The sequence below is a fragment of the Vidua macroura genome, chromosome 27, assembly GCF_024509145.1.
Source record: "Vidua macroura isolate BioBank_ID:100142 chromosome 27, ASM2450914v1, whole genome shotgun sequence".
NCBI lineage: Eukaryota > Metazoa > Chordata > Aves > Passeriformes > Viduidae > Vidua > Vidua macroura.
In genome coordinates this window covers 1,906,716-1,923,833 of record NC_071597.1, presented here as the reverse complement: position 1 = coordinate 1,923,833, position 17,118 = coordinate 1,906,716, and the positions used below count along the sequence as shown (strand labels likewise).

The window sequence follows — 17,118 nt, the reverse complement described above, 5'->3', positions numbered from 1 at the left end:
CAGCTTCCTCCCCTCCTCCCTCCCTCCGCTCCCTTTCTCTCCTCTCCCTCTCTCTCTCTCTCTCTCTTAATTTTTTTTAATGGAATTTCTCCAACTCCACCTTTGTTGTGCTGGGCGTCATTCCCCGCAGCCAATCCCGGCCGGGCAGCGCCTGCACATTCCCGGCCATCCCGGCTGCCGGCACAGTACGGGCCATCCCGGGCTGCTTCCGTGCTACCGGCCAGCCCGGCGGCTTCCGCTGTACCGAGCCACCCCGACGGTACCGGCTGCTTCCGTAGCACGCACCGACCGCGGCGGCAGCGGCCGCCTGCACGGTGCCGGCCGCCCCTCCGGTACCGGCAGCTCCCGCGGCACCGAGCAGCCCGGCTGGCCGCGCTACGGCCCCGGTTGCCCGCGGCTGCCAGCGAGCTCCGGCCAGCACCGGCCATCTCCGGCCATCTGGCCACGGCCGCTCCGGGCCGGCGCAGCTCCGCGTGCTCCGGGCGGCTCCGGCCATGGCGCTGCTCCCGGCCGGGCCAGCTCCGGCAGCCCCGGGGCCACCGGCGCAGCCCCCCCGGGGATTTGGGAACGTGGGGTCACCCAGCTCGGTGGGCTGCGAGCATCTCCCGGGCCCACCGATGGGAACGGCCGAAACCCGGGGGGGTTTTCACGGCTGTGTATATGGAAAAGGAAACAAGGAAACAAGAAATATACTAATCCCTAAATTAGTATACATCCACACCACCACCCCACCCCCCACCGCGGGTTTGGGGTGCGGGGGTAGTGCCTGGCTGTGCAAGTGGCTTATTTGGGCTTTATCCCGAAGGGAAGGATCAGGCAGAGGGAGGGACAGCCGGACAGGCGGCTCCTCCGCCACGTCCTGCCCGAGCTGTGCCAAGCCCGGCCAGGCGGCACTGGCGCCGGCTGGTTAATCCCTCCTGTGAGAGCTTAAAAATAAAAATATATGCATTTATTCTGTGTGGGAAAGGGCCTGGGCTGGGCTGGATCCCTGAATTTCAGGAATTGTCACTATTTTGCAAGAGGGAAAAATGATAAAAGTAAAAAAAAAAAAAACAAAAAACAACCCAACATAAAATATTTAGAGCCAATCAGGCCCAATAAGTGAAAATTGACATTTCTAATTTTTCAGGTTTTTTTTTAAATCAATGGAGTTGTCAATGTGCTCCAGTCCCAATTCTCCCAACGTGGTCTTGGGGCTTTTGTTACCAGCAAGACACACCTGGGAATGAGCCACAGACCCTGCAGCAGGTGGGCTGGGAATGGGGACCCCCCCAAAATGCCCATCCAAACCACCCCCCTCTCTCCTTGCCCTTCCCAGGCCTTGCTTCTGACCACGAGAATTTTTAATTTGCTGTTGCTTGTGTCAATTAATATTTTTGGAGAATAAAGCCGCAGGTTTGGAGGGTTTTGTTCACCTTTCTGCTATTTCAGTGCAGGAGCAGTGACACTGCCAGCAGATGCCACCGTGTCCCATGTCCCCTGCCCGTGGCATGGAGCACCCTGTGGTGCTGCAGGCACTGGGGTTCTCCCCTTCCAACATGATGATCCCCCTCTGGAGCTCCATGCTCTCCCCCCCTCATTAGCAAACAATTAATTAGCATTTATTTCCCCCTCGTTTCTCCTGGCCTTCCCTAATTCCCTCCCCATTTCCCAGGGCTGAGGCAAGTTCAAAGAAGAGCTTGACCTAAATTCCCACCCCCAGCCCGGGCTGGATCCCGCGGCAGTGACCTCGCTGCCATCTCCCAGGGAACAACAAACTCTTCCCAGGGTGGGAAATGTGCGGGGTGGGTGCAGGCAGAGATGCTGGCCTCTGTCGCGGGGGTTTGGAGGCAGGGCTGGCAGCCCTCCACATGACACCGGTGTGGCTTCTCCACATGAGGCTGGCACGGGGACAGGAGCAGCCGGATCCGCGGGTCTTGGGCCGGGAAGCGCCATCCATGTGCTTCCCTCTCCAAAAACCAGGGGCTAGCAGCTCTGCTGGGCTTGGGACAGCCTGGTGGCCACGCTGGGCTTTATCCCAGCCCCTCAGAGAGGCTTCGGGGTTCCGGTTGGGAGCGATCGTGGATGCTGCTCCCAATTCCTGCCCCATGGAAAGGCTGGGGGCGAACGGGCACGGCCCTTCCCACGGCCCCGGTGCCGGTGTCGCCCATTCCTTAATGGGATTATGGATAATCGGGGTCAGTCCTGTGCCAGGCGCTGGGGGAGGGGCAGGGGCTGCTCTGCGTCCTGTGCCAGCAGCGCTGGATCAGGATATTCCCAGTCCCCCCTGGAATGGGGCCAGCGTGGCAGTGGGGTGGCAGCTGGGCTGGAAGGGGGATGAGCTTCCTGGGGTGGCTGTGGGGAGCACGGCCACAAAGAACAACGAGAGATGATTCTGGGGAGCGTTCCAGAGGGCTGGGATGCAGCGAGGATCTTGGCGTTCTGGGATTCAGTGATATCCCAGGGTACCACGACAAGGATCCTGGTGCAGCTGCACTGCGCGTTCCGGGGGGGATGGACACCCTCAAAGGATCCTGCTGCTCTCTTTTGGGGGGGGGAATTAAAGCACCAGCCCAGACAATTCCCAGCTGGAAAGAAAACCCCCATTTCCTTTCTGATTTTATTAATTTGTTTATTAAAGCCTGATACAGAGGTGTGGGGAAGGGAAGGAGAAACCCCCAAAGATCAAAACATTTTTATTTCAGACACGTAATTCATGAAACTAAACCAACCCAAACATGAGGCAGTGCAACCCCGGGTGTGGCTTCCCCTTCCCACCCCCCCCCCCCCCGCTGATTTTGGGGTCCCCTGCTCTGATTTATGCAAAAAGGAGCAAATTTGGAGCCTGATCTGGTGCTCTACACCCTGGTCACATCCAACCCTTGGGGCTGCCCAGGGCAGAATCAGCCCTGGCAGGATTGGGGGATGCTCAGCTGGACTGGGAGCAATCCCAAGGGAAATGAGGCAAGACATGGTGAGCAAGCAAGGGAAAAAAATCAAGGAAAAACTGCATGGATTTACCTGAAACACTATAAAAATAAAGAGGACTAATTAACTAATTAACACTAACTTATCAGTTAAATGACGCTGCCAGACTGGTCCATAGAGTTTAGGCCCTGACCAGGATTCTTTAAAATCATCTTTTCTAGAAAATTCTAGATTTTGCTATAATTCTCTAGTATATACACACACGCACATGGCCCCACTGCGGCGGGGGCACAACCAGCCTGAAAAAATAAATTACAAACCCCCCCAGTAGCATCAAATATACAGATCACTCCTTGCAGCTACTTTTTTTTTTTTCTCTTTATCTTTTTTTTTTTTTTTTTCCTGAGGCGCTTTTTCAGCCTTCTTTCTTTTTTTTTTTTCTTTTTTTTTTTTTTTTTTTGTTAATTTTTGCTTGGCTCTAAATGAATTCTACCTGCAGAAGCACCAGCATAATTTTAAGTATTTTTCTGTGTTTTTTAAGCGTGATTGTTTTCGTTGTAAGTGTATAGACCCCCCCTTGCTGGACTGTTTGCATCCTGACTCCGGGACGTGCTGGGAGTGCAGCGCAGCAGCTGAGACCATCCCGTGGAGCAAGCGATGGAGAAAATGGGAAAAGGGCTCCACGGGCTGAAGGGTCTGTCCCAGTTTGTTCAAAGTTCATCTGGGGAGAGGGGCTGGGCTGGGGGGGCTCCCCGGGGAGGGGGAGGACAGAGGGAAGGACCCCATCCTGCTGTATCTCTGTCCCTGCCTTCCTCCTCCTCCCTCCAGGCTCTGGGGTCTTCCTCCAGCTCCTTCCCATGCTGGGTGCCTGGTGGTGGCCTTGGGGACAGTGACACATCCCACCTTGCCACGGGTGGAGGGTGGCTCGTGGGGGGCCCAGCCAGCCCAGGCAGCCCCTTCGCCAGCAGGCAGCAAAGTGGGGGTGAGATCACATCATCCAAAATGCTTTTTAAAACAGACCAAAAAAAAAGGGAAAAACAAAAAAAAAAAAAGCTCCATTCCCATTCCCAAGGGTGGGCAGGTGGGGACTGTGTCCCCAGTCCTTCTTGGTAGCCCAATGGCCCCAGAATGGCAGCAGTGGAGATGGAAGCGGGGCTGGGGGGGCATCGGGGGGCTGGGGGCAGGCCCTTAACTGGGCATCTGCACCTCGTTGTACACATCTGTCCCCTCTGCCTCTTCAAAGGTCACCACGGCGTCATCTGCGTCCAGCTGCAGAGAGGAGAGGCCGTGAGGGGGACAGGGATGGGGACAGGATTGAGGACAGGGGCACTGACAGGGGTGGAGGTGGGAATAGGGGCTGGGATGAGGCTGGGGAAAGGGATGGGGACAGGAATGGGGCAGGGACGGGTGAGGATGGGGACACGGGTGCGAATGAGGGATGCAGATGGTGACAGAGATGGGGATGGAGACAGAGGGAGGATGGAGACAGGGACGGGGAGGGGAACAGGGATGGGGATGAGGCAGGGACAGAAATGGAGATGAGGATGGGAGCAGGAACAGGGAGAGAGGTGGGGCTGGGGACAGGGCTGGAAGTGCCAGGGCTACGTACACATTTGAGCTCGATGTCCCAGAAGATCATGGGGAGCAGGAAGCGCCGCAGGGGCACGGTGAGGATGAGGACAAAGGGCAGCGCCAGCGAGGCCGGGGTGGATTTCACCACCCACAGCACCACGAGGAAGATGATCTGGGTGAAGGTGAAGAGGTGCATCCTCCAAGTCTTCACCTGTGGGACGAGGAGCCGAAGGGTTGAGGACAGGCACAGCATCCCACACCCTTCCTGGGGTGTTGGCTGCTGCGGGGAGCAGCACAGCGTCCCAAGGAACCCAGCAAAGGTCAGCGCTGAAGGAGGAGGCTCTCTGGGGAGCCCCGAGCAGTTGCAGGGGTGTCACAGCCCAGGACACCCCCAAACCCACAGCCACCCGTGGGGGTCACTCACCCGGGTGACGTAGGGCTCGTCAGGGTGGTACTTGGGGGGCTTCAGCAGGAGCAGGATGCGGTCGAAGAGCTGGATGCCAAAGAGGGAGGTGACCCCCATGTAGAGGAAGATGCCGAAGAGCACGGCCAGAGGGATGTACTTCAGGATGGGCTCCATCAGGATGGAGACGCCTGTGGGGGAGAAGAAGAGAGGTTGGGAAGAGTCCTTGGGGACCCCCGACCCTCCCTGCTCATCTGGGGACCCCTCCCCAGCTCACCAATGAGCACAGCCACCAAGAGGCCGCTGATGCGCTGCTCCTTGACCTCCAGGATCTGGGATTTCTCGCCCGGAGCAGAGGTCTTGCTCATGATGGTGAGGGCGTTGGCGTGGGTGATGGTGCGGACGGTGGTGGCACTGAGCCAGGGCATCCCAAAAAGGGCTGCCAGCCCCCCCATGGCCACAATCAGCAGCAGGTCCAGGTGGAAGCCGGTGCCCTTCACCAGTTTCCTCTCGGGCTTGCTGACGATGAGGCTGGGGGGACACAGGGACCAGTTGGTGACGCAGCGCCCCAGGGAGGTCCCCTCTATCCCCAGCCCACCAGGCACCCCACAGCCCTCCCCTGCCCATATCTCCATCCTCACGTGGTGATCTGTGTCTCGAGGAAGATGAGGATGAAGACCAGAAGGGCGGGAATCACGGAGGCAAACATCATCCAGATGGGGAACCGGGCATTGTCCCCCATGGGGTGGATGAACCAGCCCCGGGCAGTCGCGTTGGTGACCTGCAGCCCTTTGGGGACGCTGAGTTTCTGCATGGGAGCAGAGATGGGGGAGTGAAGGGTGGGATACAGGGATGAGGAGCCGCTCCCATGTCCCCATGTGGGGACACCCGTCCCCCCCAGCCCTGCCCTCCCAGACCTGGGTGTAGGTGTCGCAGATGAAGAAGTCAGCCAGTGCCATGATGAAGATGGAAATGGGCACCCCAAAGTCCCCGATCAAGCGCCGGACCTGTGGGGACAGCGTGAGAAACCTGTGTGGCCCCCCTTAGCCCGGGGGGGGGTCCTGCCACCCCCTCCTCTGCAGGAACACGCACTGACTTTGCACGGCCTCAGCCACTGAACCCCTGTTTTGCCCCGGGGTGCAGGGGACCCTCACCTTGCCAGGCAGGAAGGAGCTGTTCTTGAACACACGGAGGAAGTAGGCCAGGAAGAAGGTGCCAGCCATGAGGACGAGGGACAGCAGCGCCGTGTTGGGCTCTGGCACCCCGGGCTGGAATTCAGGCTGCACGTTGTACTCCCGCTGCAGCGGGTGATGCTTGAAAATCTGGGGAGGGAAGAGGAGAGAGTGAGGCAGAGTGGGGATGGGGATCCCCTGCATCCCCTGCCATGGGAAGGACCCTAAGACCTAAAATTGGGAATCTGACATCCAAATAGTGGGGGGATCTCCACAGACTGCAGAGTTAGCAGCTGTTGTCAGAGCCTTTGATAAATTCAAAGACAAACCCTTTAATCTGGTCACAGATTCGACGTATGTCGCAGGTATAGCTATGAGAGCAGAACACGCTCTTCTCAAAGAGGTTTCCAATCCAAAGTTACACCAATTGATTTCGGCATTAACACGCTTCATCTCTCACAGAAAGAAACCTTACCATATAATGCATGTGAGGTCACACACCGATCTCCCAGGCTTTATCACAGAAGGGAACAGGAAAGCGAACGCACTGGCCTTGGCAATAGAAACTGCTAACGTCCCTGATGTCTTTGCCCAGGCAAAGTTGTCACACGCATTTTACCATCAAAATGTACCTGCCCTTATCAGAATGTTTAAGCTCTCAAAAGATCAAGCAAAAGCTATTGTCGCCACATGCCTGAACTGCAAAAATTCCCAGGTACCATCTATGGGGACAGGAGTCAATCCCCGAGGCCTGAGCAGCTGCCAGCTGTGGCAGACAGACGTAACTCACTTCCCGCCTTTTGGAAGTCACTCGCCTCAGATAAGAAATGCCGAGTCATGATGACTGGACCAAAGTATCCCCTCTTCTGCCCTCGGACCCTTGTTATCTCTCTGTAAGACCATAGGTCATATTCGCCCTGACCCCGGCAACTGGACAATTTCCAACACCCCTGTACCCTGTATAAACCCCCATTTCTGCCCAGTTTGGCAGAAGAGCTGTCACTGAAACCCTTTGCAGGAGCTGACAATAAAAACACCTCTGTGGAACCTCACACAGCCTTCTCCTCTCTCATCCCTGCCTCTGCGAGGCACTTAGTGAGTAAAGAGCTGAAATCACTGAAGAGCTGAATTCATCAAAGAGCTGATCTCACTTAAGGGCTGCTCGCTAAGCTTGCCCACGGCTGGAGCTAGCCAGAGGGACCTGGACAGGTTGTGCCTATCAGCCCAGTGCTAGCCAGGACACCTACGGCTGCCCGGGCTCGGACAGACCCTGGGGCCCCAGGCTGCATTAAATCAGCACTAGAGAAGGGGCCTCATGAACTGGGAAAAACCTGGAAAAGGGGAGGAAGCACCAGGAGACTCAGTCCCTCACCTGTATCCCACTGTATCTATGGAAACCTGGGTGATAACCACAATCTGCAGCCCCCCACCCCCACCGTGGGACCCCTCCGTGTCCCTCACCGTGACCAGCTTGGAGAAGGTCTCAAAGATGAAGATGAGGGAGATGAGGAAGGAGAAGATCTCCTGGGTGTAGCGGGACAGGTAGCGCACCAGGAAGCTGCCCTCGCAGGCCACCACCACCAGCACCAGCAGGATCAGCCAGAAGCCGATCCAGACCCGTCCCACGATGTATTCCAAGCCGTTGTTGCTGCAGAACTGGGGAGCCAGAGGGCACAGCCTTGTCAGTCCCCTGGAGCCCCTGGCATGGGCACCCAGCTGTGCTGGAGCCACGGTGGCTCTGTGTTGCCTTCCTGGGATGGGGGTGGGGGTACCTCGGTGTGGCAGGGCCCCCGTGGCATCACCCACCCAGCAGCACCTGCCCAGCATCGCCCATGGGGTGTCACCCACACAGGGTCAGCTGTTCGGCATCACCCACGTGGTGTCATGCACCTCACATCACCCCAGGGCCACCACCTGGGTGGTGTCACCCCTGGGTCATCACAGGTGGCATCACCCCCCGTGCACCCTTCCATCTGCCATGCCCCCCGTGCCATCCCCCACACAGCTGCACTCTGTCCCTGTCCCTGTCCCAGGCCTGGTGGAGACACCCCAGCCTCACTGTGGGGACAGCTGGTGGCAGCAGGGGGGCACCCAGGGGCGCAGGGGGCACCCACCGAGTAAAAGGCTTCCTCAAAGACGAGGAGGGGTCCCGAGAAGCCGACGACGAGGAGGGGCTGGGCGCTGAGGAGGCTGAAGAGCACGCACTGCACACAGGTGGAGATGAGCAGCTCCGACACCCCCATCATCCCCTTGGTCTTCTCACCTGAGGGGAGCGGAGCCAGTGGGTGTCGGGCTGGGGGGCACAGCGCTGTTCCCCCACCCCACACCTCTCGGCACCAGGATTAGGGGGAAGAGCCCCCCTGGAGCATCCCCGTGGGATGGTGGAGAAGGCAGAGATGCCCCCAGCGCCACGCCCAACTGGGGGGACATCCCCGTCCCCGGCAGCGTCCCCAGCCTGTCCCCCCCTTTACCCAGCAAGCCTCCGAAGGTGATAGCGGGTGACAGCGCCGCGAAGTAGATGAAGATGACGGCGGCCAGGCACTGGGGGTTGAGGGCGTCCTTGATGTCGCTGAGATATTTGGGGTACCGGCGGCGGATGTCCCGCACCAGCCCCCCAAAAGGCCGCCCCGTCCTGCGCAGGGGGTCATCGTCCTCCGCAGCCGCCGCCTTGTCCGGCCCTGGGGACACATCAGGTGGCCATGAGGGGATCCCGTGTCCAAGGGGGGGATCCCACCAGCCAGGGGGACAGGAGATTGCGGGGAGGTGTCCGGGGTGGTCCCCGCCGTACCCAGATCTTTCAGGAAGTCCCCGATGTGCAGTCTCTCGAGGGGTTGGTAGCGCCGTCGGAGCAGCTCCCGCTGCAGCGGGACCAGGGCGCGGAGCAGCTGCTCGTTGGGGGCCTCGGTGGGCGGCAGGACAATGCTGGCATCCAGGAAATCCTCCACGCCCCGCACCAGCTCCTGCCGCGCCTCGGCCAGGTAGGCGTCCCGGCGAAACACCTGCGGGGCGGTGCAGGGACTGAGCCAGCGCCGGCACCCCGGGCGCTGCTGGGCACCCACCGGGCCCTGAGCGTCCCCGCGGGGACACGGGGTGAGGGGGGACGTGGGGACACGGGGTGAGGGGGGACGTGGGGACACGGGCTTGGGGATAAGGGGACATAGGGAGGTGAGACAAAGAGTCTTGGGGACAGGAGCGTGAGACCACAGAGGCACGGGGACATGGGGATCAGAGGGGGACATGGCACAGGGGGACAAGGTGCACCCCAGGGATGGGGAGTCCAGGGTGCTCAGGGGGTGGTGGCACTGGCGGGTGAGCCGTACCCTCTCGGACATCATGGTGGCGATGGCGCGGCCGATCTCGTGGTAGCTGATCTGGGGGGTGTCGGGCCCCAGGACCACGACGAGGAAGCGGATGGGGATGGACACGTCGAGGACACCGTCCAGTGTCACTGCGTCCTTCAGGCGCACAAAGGCCAGCATTGGCTGCTCCAGGAAGGCTGCACAGCCTGGGGGGAGGATGGGACGGGACAGGGATCATGGGGGACCATGCACAGGGACACAGGGGACGGGACCATGGGGACATGGGAACACAGAGACACAGGGACAGCAAAACGTGGGGACATTGGGAATGGAGACAAGGTGACACAGAGGCACAGGGACAAAGAGAATGGGAGAGGGGCACAAAGGTCACTGAGACAAAGGGTAAGTAGGCATGCAAGTACAGGGACATGGAGCATGGGCACAGGGACACAGGGACACAGGGATGGGTGGGCATGGGAGTACAGGGACATTGGGACATGGGGACACAGGGGACATAGAGGCATGAGGACATGGGGACAAGGGACATGGGGAGAGGGGCCCAGAGAGCAGCACTGAGCAGCAGCAGGCGGCGGCGAGAGCTGAGGACGGGGAGAGGCAAAAAAAGGCACAAGAAAAGCAGCGCGTGAGCGAGCGCAGCGAGGGGCACATGGCAAAGCTCCCCCTGCACCCCCGACCCTGCACCTGCCCCCCGAGCCCGCACCCCCAGCCCAGCACCCCCCAGCCCGCTGACCACTCACCCACAAGGACCAGGGTGGCCTCGGCACCCTCTGGGATTGTCTCCAGGAGTTGGGGTCTGGGGACCCCGCTCTGTTGGAGGCAGATGGAGGGCAGGAATCAGCCAGCCAGCCTTGATGGCTGTCCCCCGTGGTCCCCTGTGTACCCTGCATGTCCCCCCACTCTGCCCCTGTGTGTCACCCACTACCCCCTGCATGTTCCCCTGCATCTCCCTCTCCATCCCCAGCACGTCCCCCTTTGTCCCGTGTCCCTCCTTCTGTTCCCTGCGTGTCCCTCTCCATCTCTTGCATGTCCCCCACTATTCCTGAGTCCCCCCTCTGTCCCTGAAGTGTCCCCTGCTGTTCCCTGTGTGTCCCCCTCTGCAGGGGGGTGTGTGTGCACCTGCGTGTGCCAAGGCGTGTGTGTGTACCCAGGGTGCATCTCCCACGCCCAGCCCCACACCCCGATGTCCCCAGTGCCCCCTGTCCCCGCTCACCTGCTCCTTCCCTGCCATCCTGCTCATCTCCATGGGCCGCTGCTCCCGCAGAAGTGGCCGCTCCACGTCGGCCCGGGTGGTGCCCGAGCGCTGCACCAGCGCCGGCGGCATCGTCCACACCGACTCATCCTCGGTGGGGTGGCTGAGAACACCGGGGGTGGCGTCAGACCCCCGGTGCCACCAATTCCGTGGGTGTGAGGGAACCCCCAAAATGGGCTGAGGGGCAAAGCTTTCCCACCCCGAGCCAGGCTCTGGCTGCACACACTGGGCAGGGTCCCAGACCCTGGGATCCCCCCGGACCACCAGCCCTGGCCGTACCTGTGGCGCAGGAGCAGCGTCCTCATGACATCGTCCCGGTCCTGCGGCTTCATCTGCCCCTCGTAGATCAGCTGGTCCAGGAGGATGTGGACGATGGCCGGCAGCGAGTTGGCCTCCACGTTGAGGAGAATGGCACCTGTGGGGACAGCACTGTCACCATCCAGCCAGCGCAGGGTCCTCGCCACCCTCCTGGTGGTCCCTGGAGTTGTCCCCACCTTTGTTCAAAGCCCGGCGGATCTCCAGGAGGCTGTGGTAGGTCAGGAAGGAGAGATGGGGCTGGCTCCAGTCCCCCGATTCCTGGAAGTCCTCCTCCAGCTTGAGCCAGTGGCCGGCCTCCATCCAGCACAAGTCCTTTGCATTGTCCAGGACCAGCTCGTGCAGCTCCACGTATCCCTGCAGCCAGAGATGGAGGGGTCAGCGTGTCCCTGGCCACACTGGGGACCCCCAGCACACTCAGCACCCCCCTCAGTGCCCTGATATCCCCAGGGCTGAGCTGTGAGGTTGGCCCCAGGGTCACCACAGTCCACCCACCCCCAGAATGGGGAGGCAATGGGGGTCCCTGGGGCAGCACCCACCTCATGGGTGTCCTGCTGGGACAGGAGCCTCCTGCTCCCTGCTGCCTCCGGGTCCACATCGGTCACTGACACAGCTGCAAGTGGAGCCACCAACACGTTAGCCAGTCCCTGCCCCAGCCCGGACCCCCCTGGGGCCGGCTTGTGGTGCCTCCTATCATCACGCCCATCCCAGCCCCCGTTGGGGTCACCTGGACGTGTCCCCTTCTCCATCATCCCCACCCCAGCCCTGCTGGGCACTCGCTGGACGTGCCCCCCGTGTTGCCCCACCCCAGACCCAGCTGGAGTTTGCTGGACGTGCCACTCCGCCGATTCTCGCCCTGCCGGTGCCCACCTCGGTCCCATCACATCCCCACAGCCCGGCCCCTGGGGCAGGGTGACAGTCTGGGGACATCACCGGAGCCGGGGTGAGGACGGGGCTCGTGGCCATCGCCCTGCCACCGGCACAGCCCCAGGACCGAGCACCACCTCTGGAGCACGGGGACAGCACATCCCCGGCCAGCCTGACCCCCGAGGTGTCCCTGTCCCCGTCCCCTGCCTACCTGCGGCCCCCCCAGCGCTCCCCATGTCCCCGCCGCTCCGTCCCTATAAAGTGGGGACCGATCCCCGCGGCCGCCCTGTGTGCACCGTAAATCCCGCAGCACTTCCTTTGCTGACAGTAAACACCAGCACGGCTCCCGCCCGCCCGCTGTCACCCCACCGTGGGGACAGGCTCACGCCGTCCCCCTCCAGCCTCGACGGGGACCACCGCGGTCCCCTCGCCGTCCCCAGCCGGGTCACCCGGCGGGGGGATGCTGCAAGAGCCGCATCCCGCTCCGCCGGGGGAAGGATGCTGCGCCCATGGCAGCAGGGATGGGGCGCGTCCCCTGTCACTGTGTCCCCGACGGTGCTGGCCGTGGCACGTGGGCACGAGCGTGTCCTCGTCCCTGCCCGCCGCCACCGCCACCGAGCCGCCCGGCGCCAGCCAGCGTTCAGCCCCAAGTGGTTCTTGTCCTCACCCCAAACAAAGACTTTATTTATCCTCAATCAGTGGGCGATTACGGGCAAGTGGCAGCGGTCACCCCGCGGCGTGCCCTGACGCCCGGGTGACCGTCCCCCCGCGGAGGGTGGGACACGGGGGTGGCAGAACCGGGGCAGGCAGCGCGATGGAGGGCTTGAGGTGGGGGGGACGCCGGGGCTGGGCTTTGTCCCCCGGGGCCCCCGCGGTCACTCACGCTGCCCTTCGCCACGGCTGGGGTGTCCCGGGGGGGCCCCGGCCGAGCGCCTCTTCCCGTCCAGGTCATAAAATCCCCGGCGGCCGGGCAGATACTGGCTGCAAAACACACACCGCGGGCACGGGGGTTCAGCGCCGGGCACCGCGGGTGCCACCAGCCTCCCCCGGGGATGCCAGCCGGGCAGGCAGAGCCCCCGCCCCGATCTGGGGACTCACCGCAGGGGCTTCAGATCCTCCGCCCTGGCCCTCCACGCCTGCAGGGGGGACCCGATGCCAGCGCCGGCCCCTGCGCAGAACAGGCGGCAGCGTTACCCCATCTGTGTCACCCCAGCGGGGGACCCGAGCCCAAACACCTCCTCAGGGTGGCAGCTCCGAAACAACCGTGCCTGGGGCAAGGGGACGCTGCGTGGCACGCAGACCCCAAACTCCCCTCACCTCCCTCCGAGGGGCTCAAGGACCTCGGGTGTCCCCAGGCTCAGCCCCGCTCCAGGTACCCGCAGCTGGAGGTGGCACCTCAGGGCTCCAGGGTTTCGGCAGAGGGAGCCGCTGCCCGTTGGGTGATGCCACCCTGAGGGTGGGTGTCCCTGCCTGGCCCCGCGCTCCGAGCGAGCCCCACTGCCGGTGCCACGCTGGCACCCAGGAAACGCATCCATGCAAGACGCCTGTGCTCATGCAAGTCAATCTGTGCAACCCATGCAACGTGCCTGCGCCATGCTGGCACCCACGCAACGAGGTGCCAATGTGCCATGCGTGCCCACGAGAAGCTGGCAGCCATGAAACGCCTGTGTCCATGCACTGCTGGTGCCCCTGCAACGCCCCTGAGCCATGCTGGTGTCCCTGCATAGCTGCGCCCACAAAACTCTGCTGCCCATGCATGACCTTGAGCCACTGGTGGCCCTGCAATGCTGGCACCCAGCTGGTGCCAGTGCCCCTGCGGTGCCATCACCCCTGCAAAGCTGTCACCCGTGTAATGCCATTGTCACACATGCAACGCTGCCTCCTCTGCGACACCGGTGCCCGGGTGACACGCCGGTACCCGTGCTCTGCCACACCTGTGCAGCGCTGGCACCGCTGTGACACTGGTGCCCATGCAATGCCACCCCTGTGCAGCACTGGTGCCCACGCTGCAAGTGCCCCCAGCACCCCAGGAGCCACTCACTGCTCATCTCGCCCAGGGACAGCTGGGAGCTCCTTAGGCCAGGGTCCTCGTAGCCTTTGGGGTCCAGGGTCCTCCTCATCCCCTCCTCGTAGGCCTCCTGTGGGACAGAGAGAAGGGGGTCAGCAGGGTCCGGCACCCCCAACGCCTCGCCGGGGCCGTGCCGGGGCGCAGCGGCGGAGCCGGGGGGGGGGCCGGGTGTCCCTACCTGGCCGGGCCCCTCCATGGCTCCGGGCTCGGCCCCCGCTGCCGCCTCGGCGCGTCCCGGCGCTCAGCCCGGTGCCACCATAACCCGGCGCTCTGCGGGGTGGGCACGGGGGAAACGAGAGAGAACAAGTTAGCAGAGAGCAGGGCATCGCTCGGTGCCCCCGGGACCGGCGTTTGTCCCAAGGGCTGGGGCTGGGGCTGGACGCCGTGGCCGTTCCCGCAGCCCCTGCCCGCCTAACCCGCTCCCCACGGGCTGGGAGGTCCTGGGGTTGGGGGTCCCCAGGGAAGTCATGCCCTGCCCTGTCGCCAAACGGGATGGGAACCGACGTCAGGACATGGCAGAGCCCCGGCAGCTTCCCACCAGGGACGTGGCATCCTGCCCTGAGCCACCCGTGCCAACGCACAGCGTGCCCTGTGCTCAGGGTCAGCCCCTGCACGAACCCACAGCCGGGGGCTGGGTCCCATATGGACCCACGCTCAGGGCCTGCGATCCCACACGACCCTCTCGTGTGTGGGCGGGGGTCCTATATAGACCCACACACATGTCTGGGGTCCCGCACAACCCCTTGCAGCCCCCTGCAGCCCTCTGCACATGTATGGGGGTCCTGTACAGTCCCACACACACGGGCTGGGGTCCCGCACGCAGTGCCCTGATCCCCCAGCACACGGCCACAGCCCCTGGCAGAGCCGGTGGGGAGAAGGGGGGAAACTGAGGCACAGCTGGACTCACGGCACACCCCAAACCCGGACGGGGTGAGCACCCCAAAGCCCCCCAGAGTGCACGGCTGGGGAGGCCCCTGCTGCTGCCCTTCCATCAGCCCCCAGATCCTCTGCAGCACCCAGTGCCCGCCCCCCCCCCCGTGACCCCCGTGTCCCCTGTCCTCCCCGCGTGTCCCCTGCCCCCCCTTGGCCCCCCCCGCAGCTGCCCCAGGGCTGCGCCGCGGGACAACCGCCAGGGGGCGCCCTGCCCCGCACTCCGCCCCCCCCACTTTCCCCCCCGGGGCAGCCCCGGAGGGACCCGGGGGTCCGGACCCCCCCTCCTGAAACCTCCTCACCCCGACCCCCGCCCGCCCCAGCCCAGAGTCTCTGAGGAGGGGTGCCATGGCCCGGGACCCCCAAAGCCGCTGTTCCAGCCGCCCCATGGGGACCCCCACAGCCTGGGGGGCCGAGGGGCTCCGGCTGTCCCCCGCCACCCCGGCCCAGCGACCCCGCACGGGGGCTCAGGGGCAAGGTCAGGGCATGGGCGGCTTTGGGGGGAACCAGCCCCCCCCGATCTCACCAGGGTGATGCAGGAGCTCGCTCCCGGCCGGGGGTGGCGGGAGCCGGGGTGGGGTCCCGGACACCCCGCGGGGACCACGGGATCCCCGGCGGGGCCACACGGGATCCCCGGCGGGTCGCGGGAGCCGCGGCGGGGCCACGGGATGGACGGCAAGCCTCTGACTCGGCCGTCTCCTTCCTGCCCCGCCTGGCCCCGGGACCGGCGGCCCCCGGCCCCCCAGCCCGGCCTGTCCCGGGCCCCCCCGGGCCCCCCCAGCCCGCCGGCGGCTCTTGCATCAGCCCGGTGCGCCGGGCTGTGCCCCACTGATAACGCCCGGCACCGGGCGTCGGCCCCTGCCCCGCTCCACCCGCTGCCCCCCGCTCTGCCCCACAGCGCCCCGGGCCGCGGGGCACCGGGCAGCGAGGTCACCGGGACCCGCCGAACGCATCCCTGCGCCAGCCGCGCTCTACGGGGCCCGCAGAGCCCCGCACGGAGCCCCCGCTGCAGCCCCGGGCACGGCAGGATGGAGCTCGGCCCGCCCCGCGAAACCCCCGGGTCCCCCGTCCCACATCGTGTGCGTGGGATGGAGCCCACAGCCCCACAGCGCCGTCCCCATGGGGTCCACACATCCCCCAGCAGCCAGGGCACGGCTGGGGTCCCCTCTCGGTGGGTACAACCCCATGGGGTCCATAAATCCCCCAGCAGCCACGGCTGGGGTCCCCCCATGGGGTCCACGCGTCCCCTGCCACGCTCAGGACTGGGCTCGCACCTCCCGCACCGAATACCCCGCACGGCTCAGCACGGAGCCCGCACACCCCGCGCCATCCCCGCACGGTCACCGGGATCCTTCCTGCAGCCACCGCGGCTCTGCAGAGCCCCCACATCCCACTCCCTCCATGAGGCACGGCCGGGATCCCTCCTGCCTCCTCCCTCGGCTCCGTCTGGAGTCAGCACATCCCAAACCACGCACGCAACGTGGGACTGCTCCTTCCCTCCGTGGGTACAACCCCGTGGCTCCCTATGGAGTCCATACATCCCAGGCCACCCGCACAGCACGGCCGGGATCTCTCATCCAGCAGGTGCCCAGCACGGCTCAGCACGGAGCCCAAACATCCCAGGCACGGCTGGGACCCCTCTGGTGGCTCCCTATGGAGCCATATCCCCATCCCACAGCACCTCCCACCCCAAGAGCCCCCCTGACAGCCCCGGGGGCAGCCCAGGGTGCCCTCCCAGCCCCGCCATCCCCCCGCCCACCCCGTCTTCCCCCTCGCAGCCCCGGGGACACCCCGAGGTGACCCCGCACCTACCCCTGGGGTGCCTCCGACGCCCCTGCGGCGCTCTCTCTGCGGCCGCCCGGGGTGTGAGACGCCAATGCCCGAGTCACGCTCACCTCCCTAATCTTGCCCCCCTCGGGCTCACCCGGCCCCCCCCCCCACCGGCCCCCCCGTAAAAACAAGGTTATCGGGGTGCAACATCTGCAAAAGCTGCGCCCCGGCTGAGCCCCGCCTGCGCCCCGCTGTCCTCCCGTCCCTCACCCATCCCGGCACCCCGGGACCTGCTCCCGCTGCCCCCCCCTCGTCCCCCCAGTCTTGTTTACCTCCGGGTTTCCCCGCAGGGAATCCTCGGGATCCCCCCGGTTGTCCCTTCCCCCCCCCCCCCCCCCGCCTTTCCGTGGGGTTGGGGTGTTCTCTTTAAAAAAAAAAAAAAATTTGAAAAAAAAAGGGGGTTCCTGGGGAGGTTCCCCGGGGAGGAGGCGCGGGGGGGGCACGGGGACAGGGTGTCCATCCGTGCCATGGGTTTGGTGTCACTG

At 63.9% G+C, this 17,118-nt stretch overlaps 1 protein-coding gene across 1 annotated transcript; it reads right to left on the bottom strand.

The window, feature by feature from the left end:
* Positions 1 to 3,346: 3,346 nt before the first annotated feature.
* On the bottom strand, positions 3,347 to 14,143 carry SLC4A1 (solute carrier family 4 member 1 (Diego blood group)). The gene is made up of 19 exons (XM_054000009.1): positions 14,052 to 14,143; positions 13,847 to 13,943; positions 11,478 to 11,551; positions 11,118 to 11,295; positions 10,903 to 11,038; positions 10,585 to 10,726; positions 10,112 to 10,181; positions 9,375 to 9,559; positions 8,843 to 9,053; positions 8,526 to 8,732; positions 8,169 to 8,317; positions 7,516 to 7,710; positions 6,037 to 6,204; positions 5,800 to 5,889; positions 5,524 to 5,690; positions 5,160 to 5,413; positions 4,904 to 5,073; positions 4,517 to 4,690; positions 3,347 to 4,176 (listed from the first exon to the last, which is right to left on the bottom strand). The coding sequence occupies exons 1-19, from the start codon at positions 14,067 to 14,069 to the stop codon at positions 4,096 to 4,098; spliced, it is 2,766 nt and encodes a 921-aa protein (XP_053855984.1). The 5' UTR covers positions 14,070 to 14,143; the 3' UTR covers positions 3,347 to 4,095.
* Positions 14,144 to 17,118: the final 2,975 nt, after the last annotated feature.

Bases quoted from the DNA above. Each gene is read 5' to 3' on its own strand.
- SLC4A1 (XM_054000009.1), bottom strand. The intron at 8,318-8,525 runs GTAAAGGGGGGG...CGCTCCCCTCAG, and splicing joins CACCTTCGGAGGCTTGCTGG to GTGAGAAGACCAAGGGGATG. The intron at 5,074-5,159 runs GTGAGCTGGGGA...TCTCCCCCACAG, and splicing joins CTTGGTGGCTGTGCTCATTG to GCGTCTCCATCCTGATGGAG.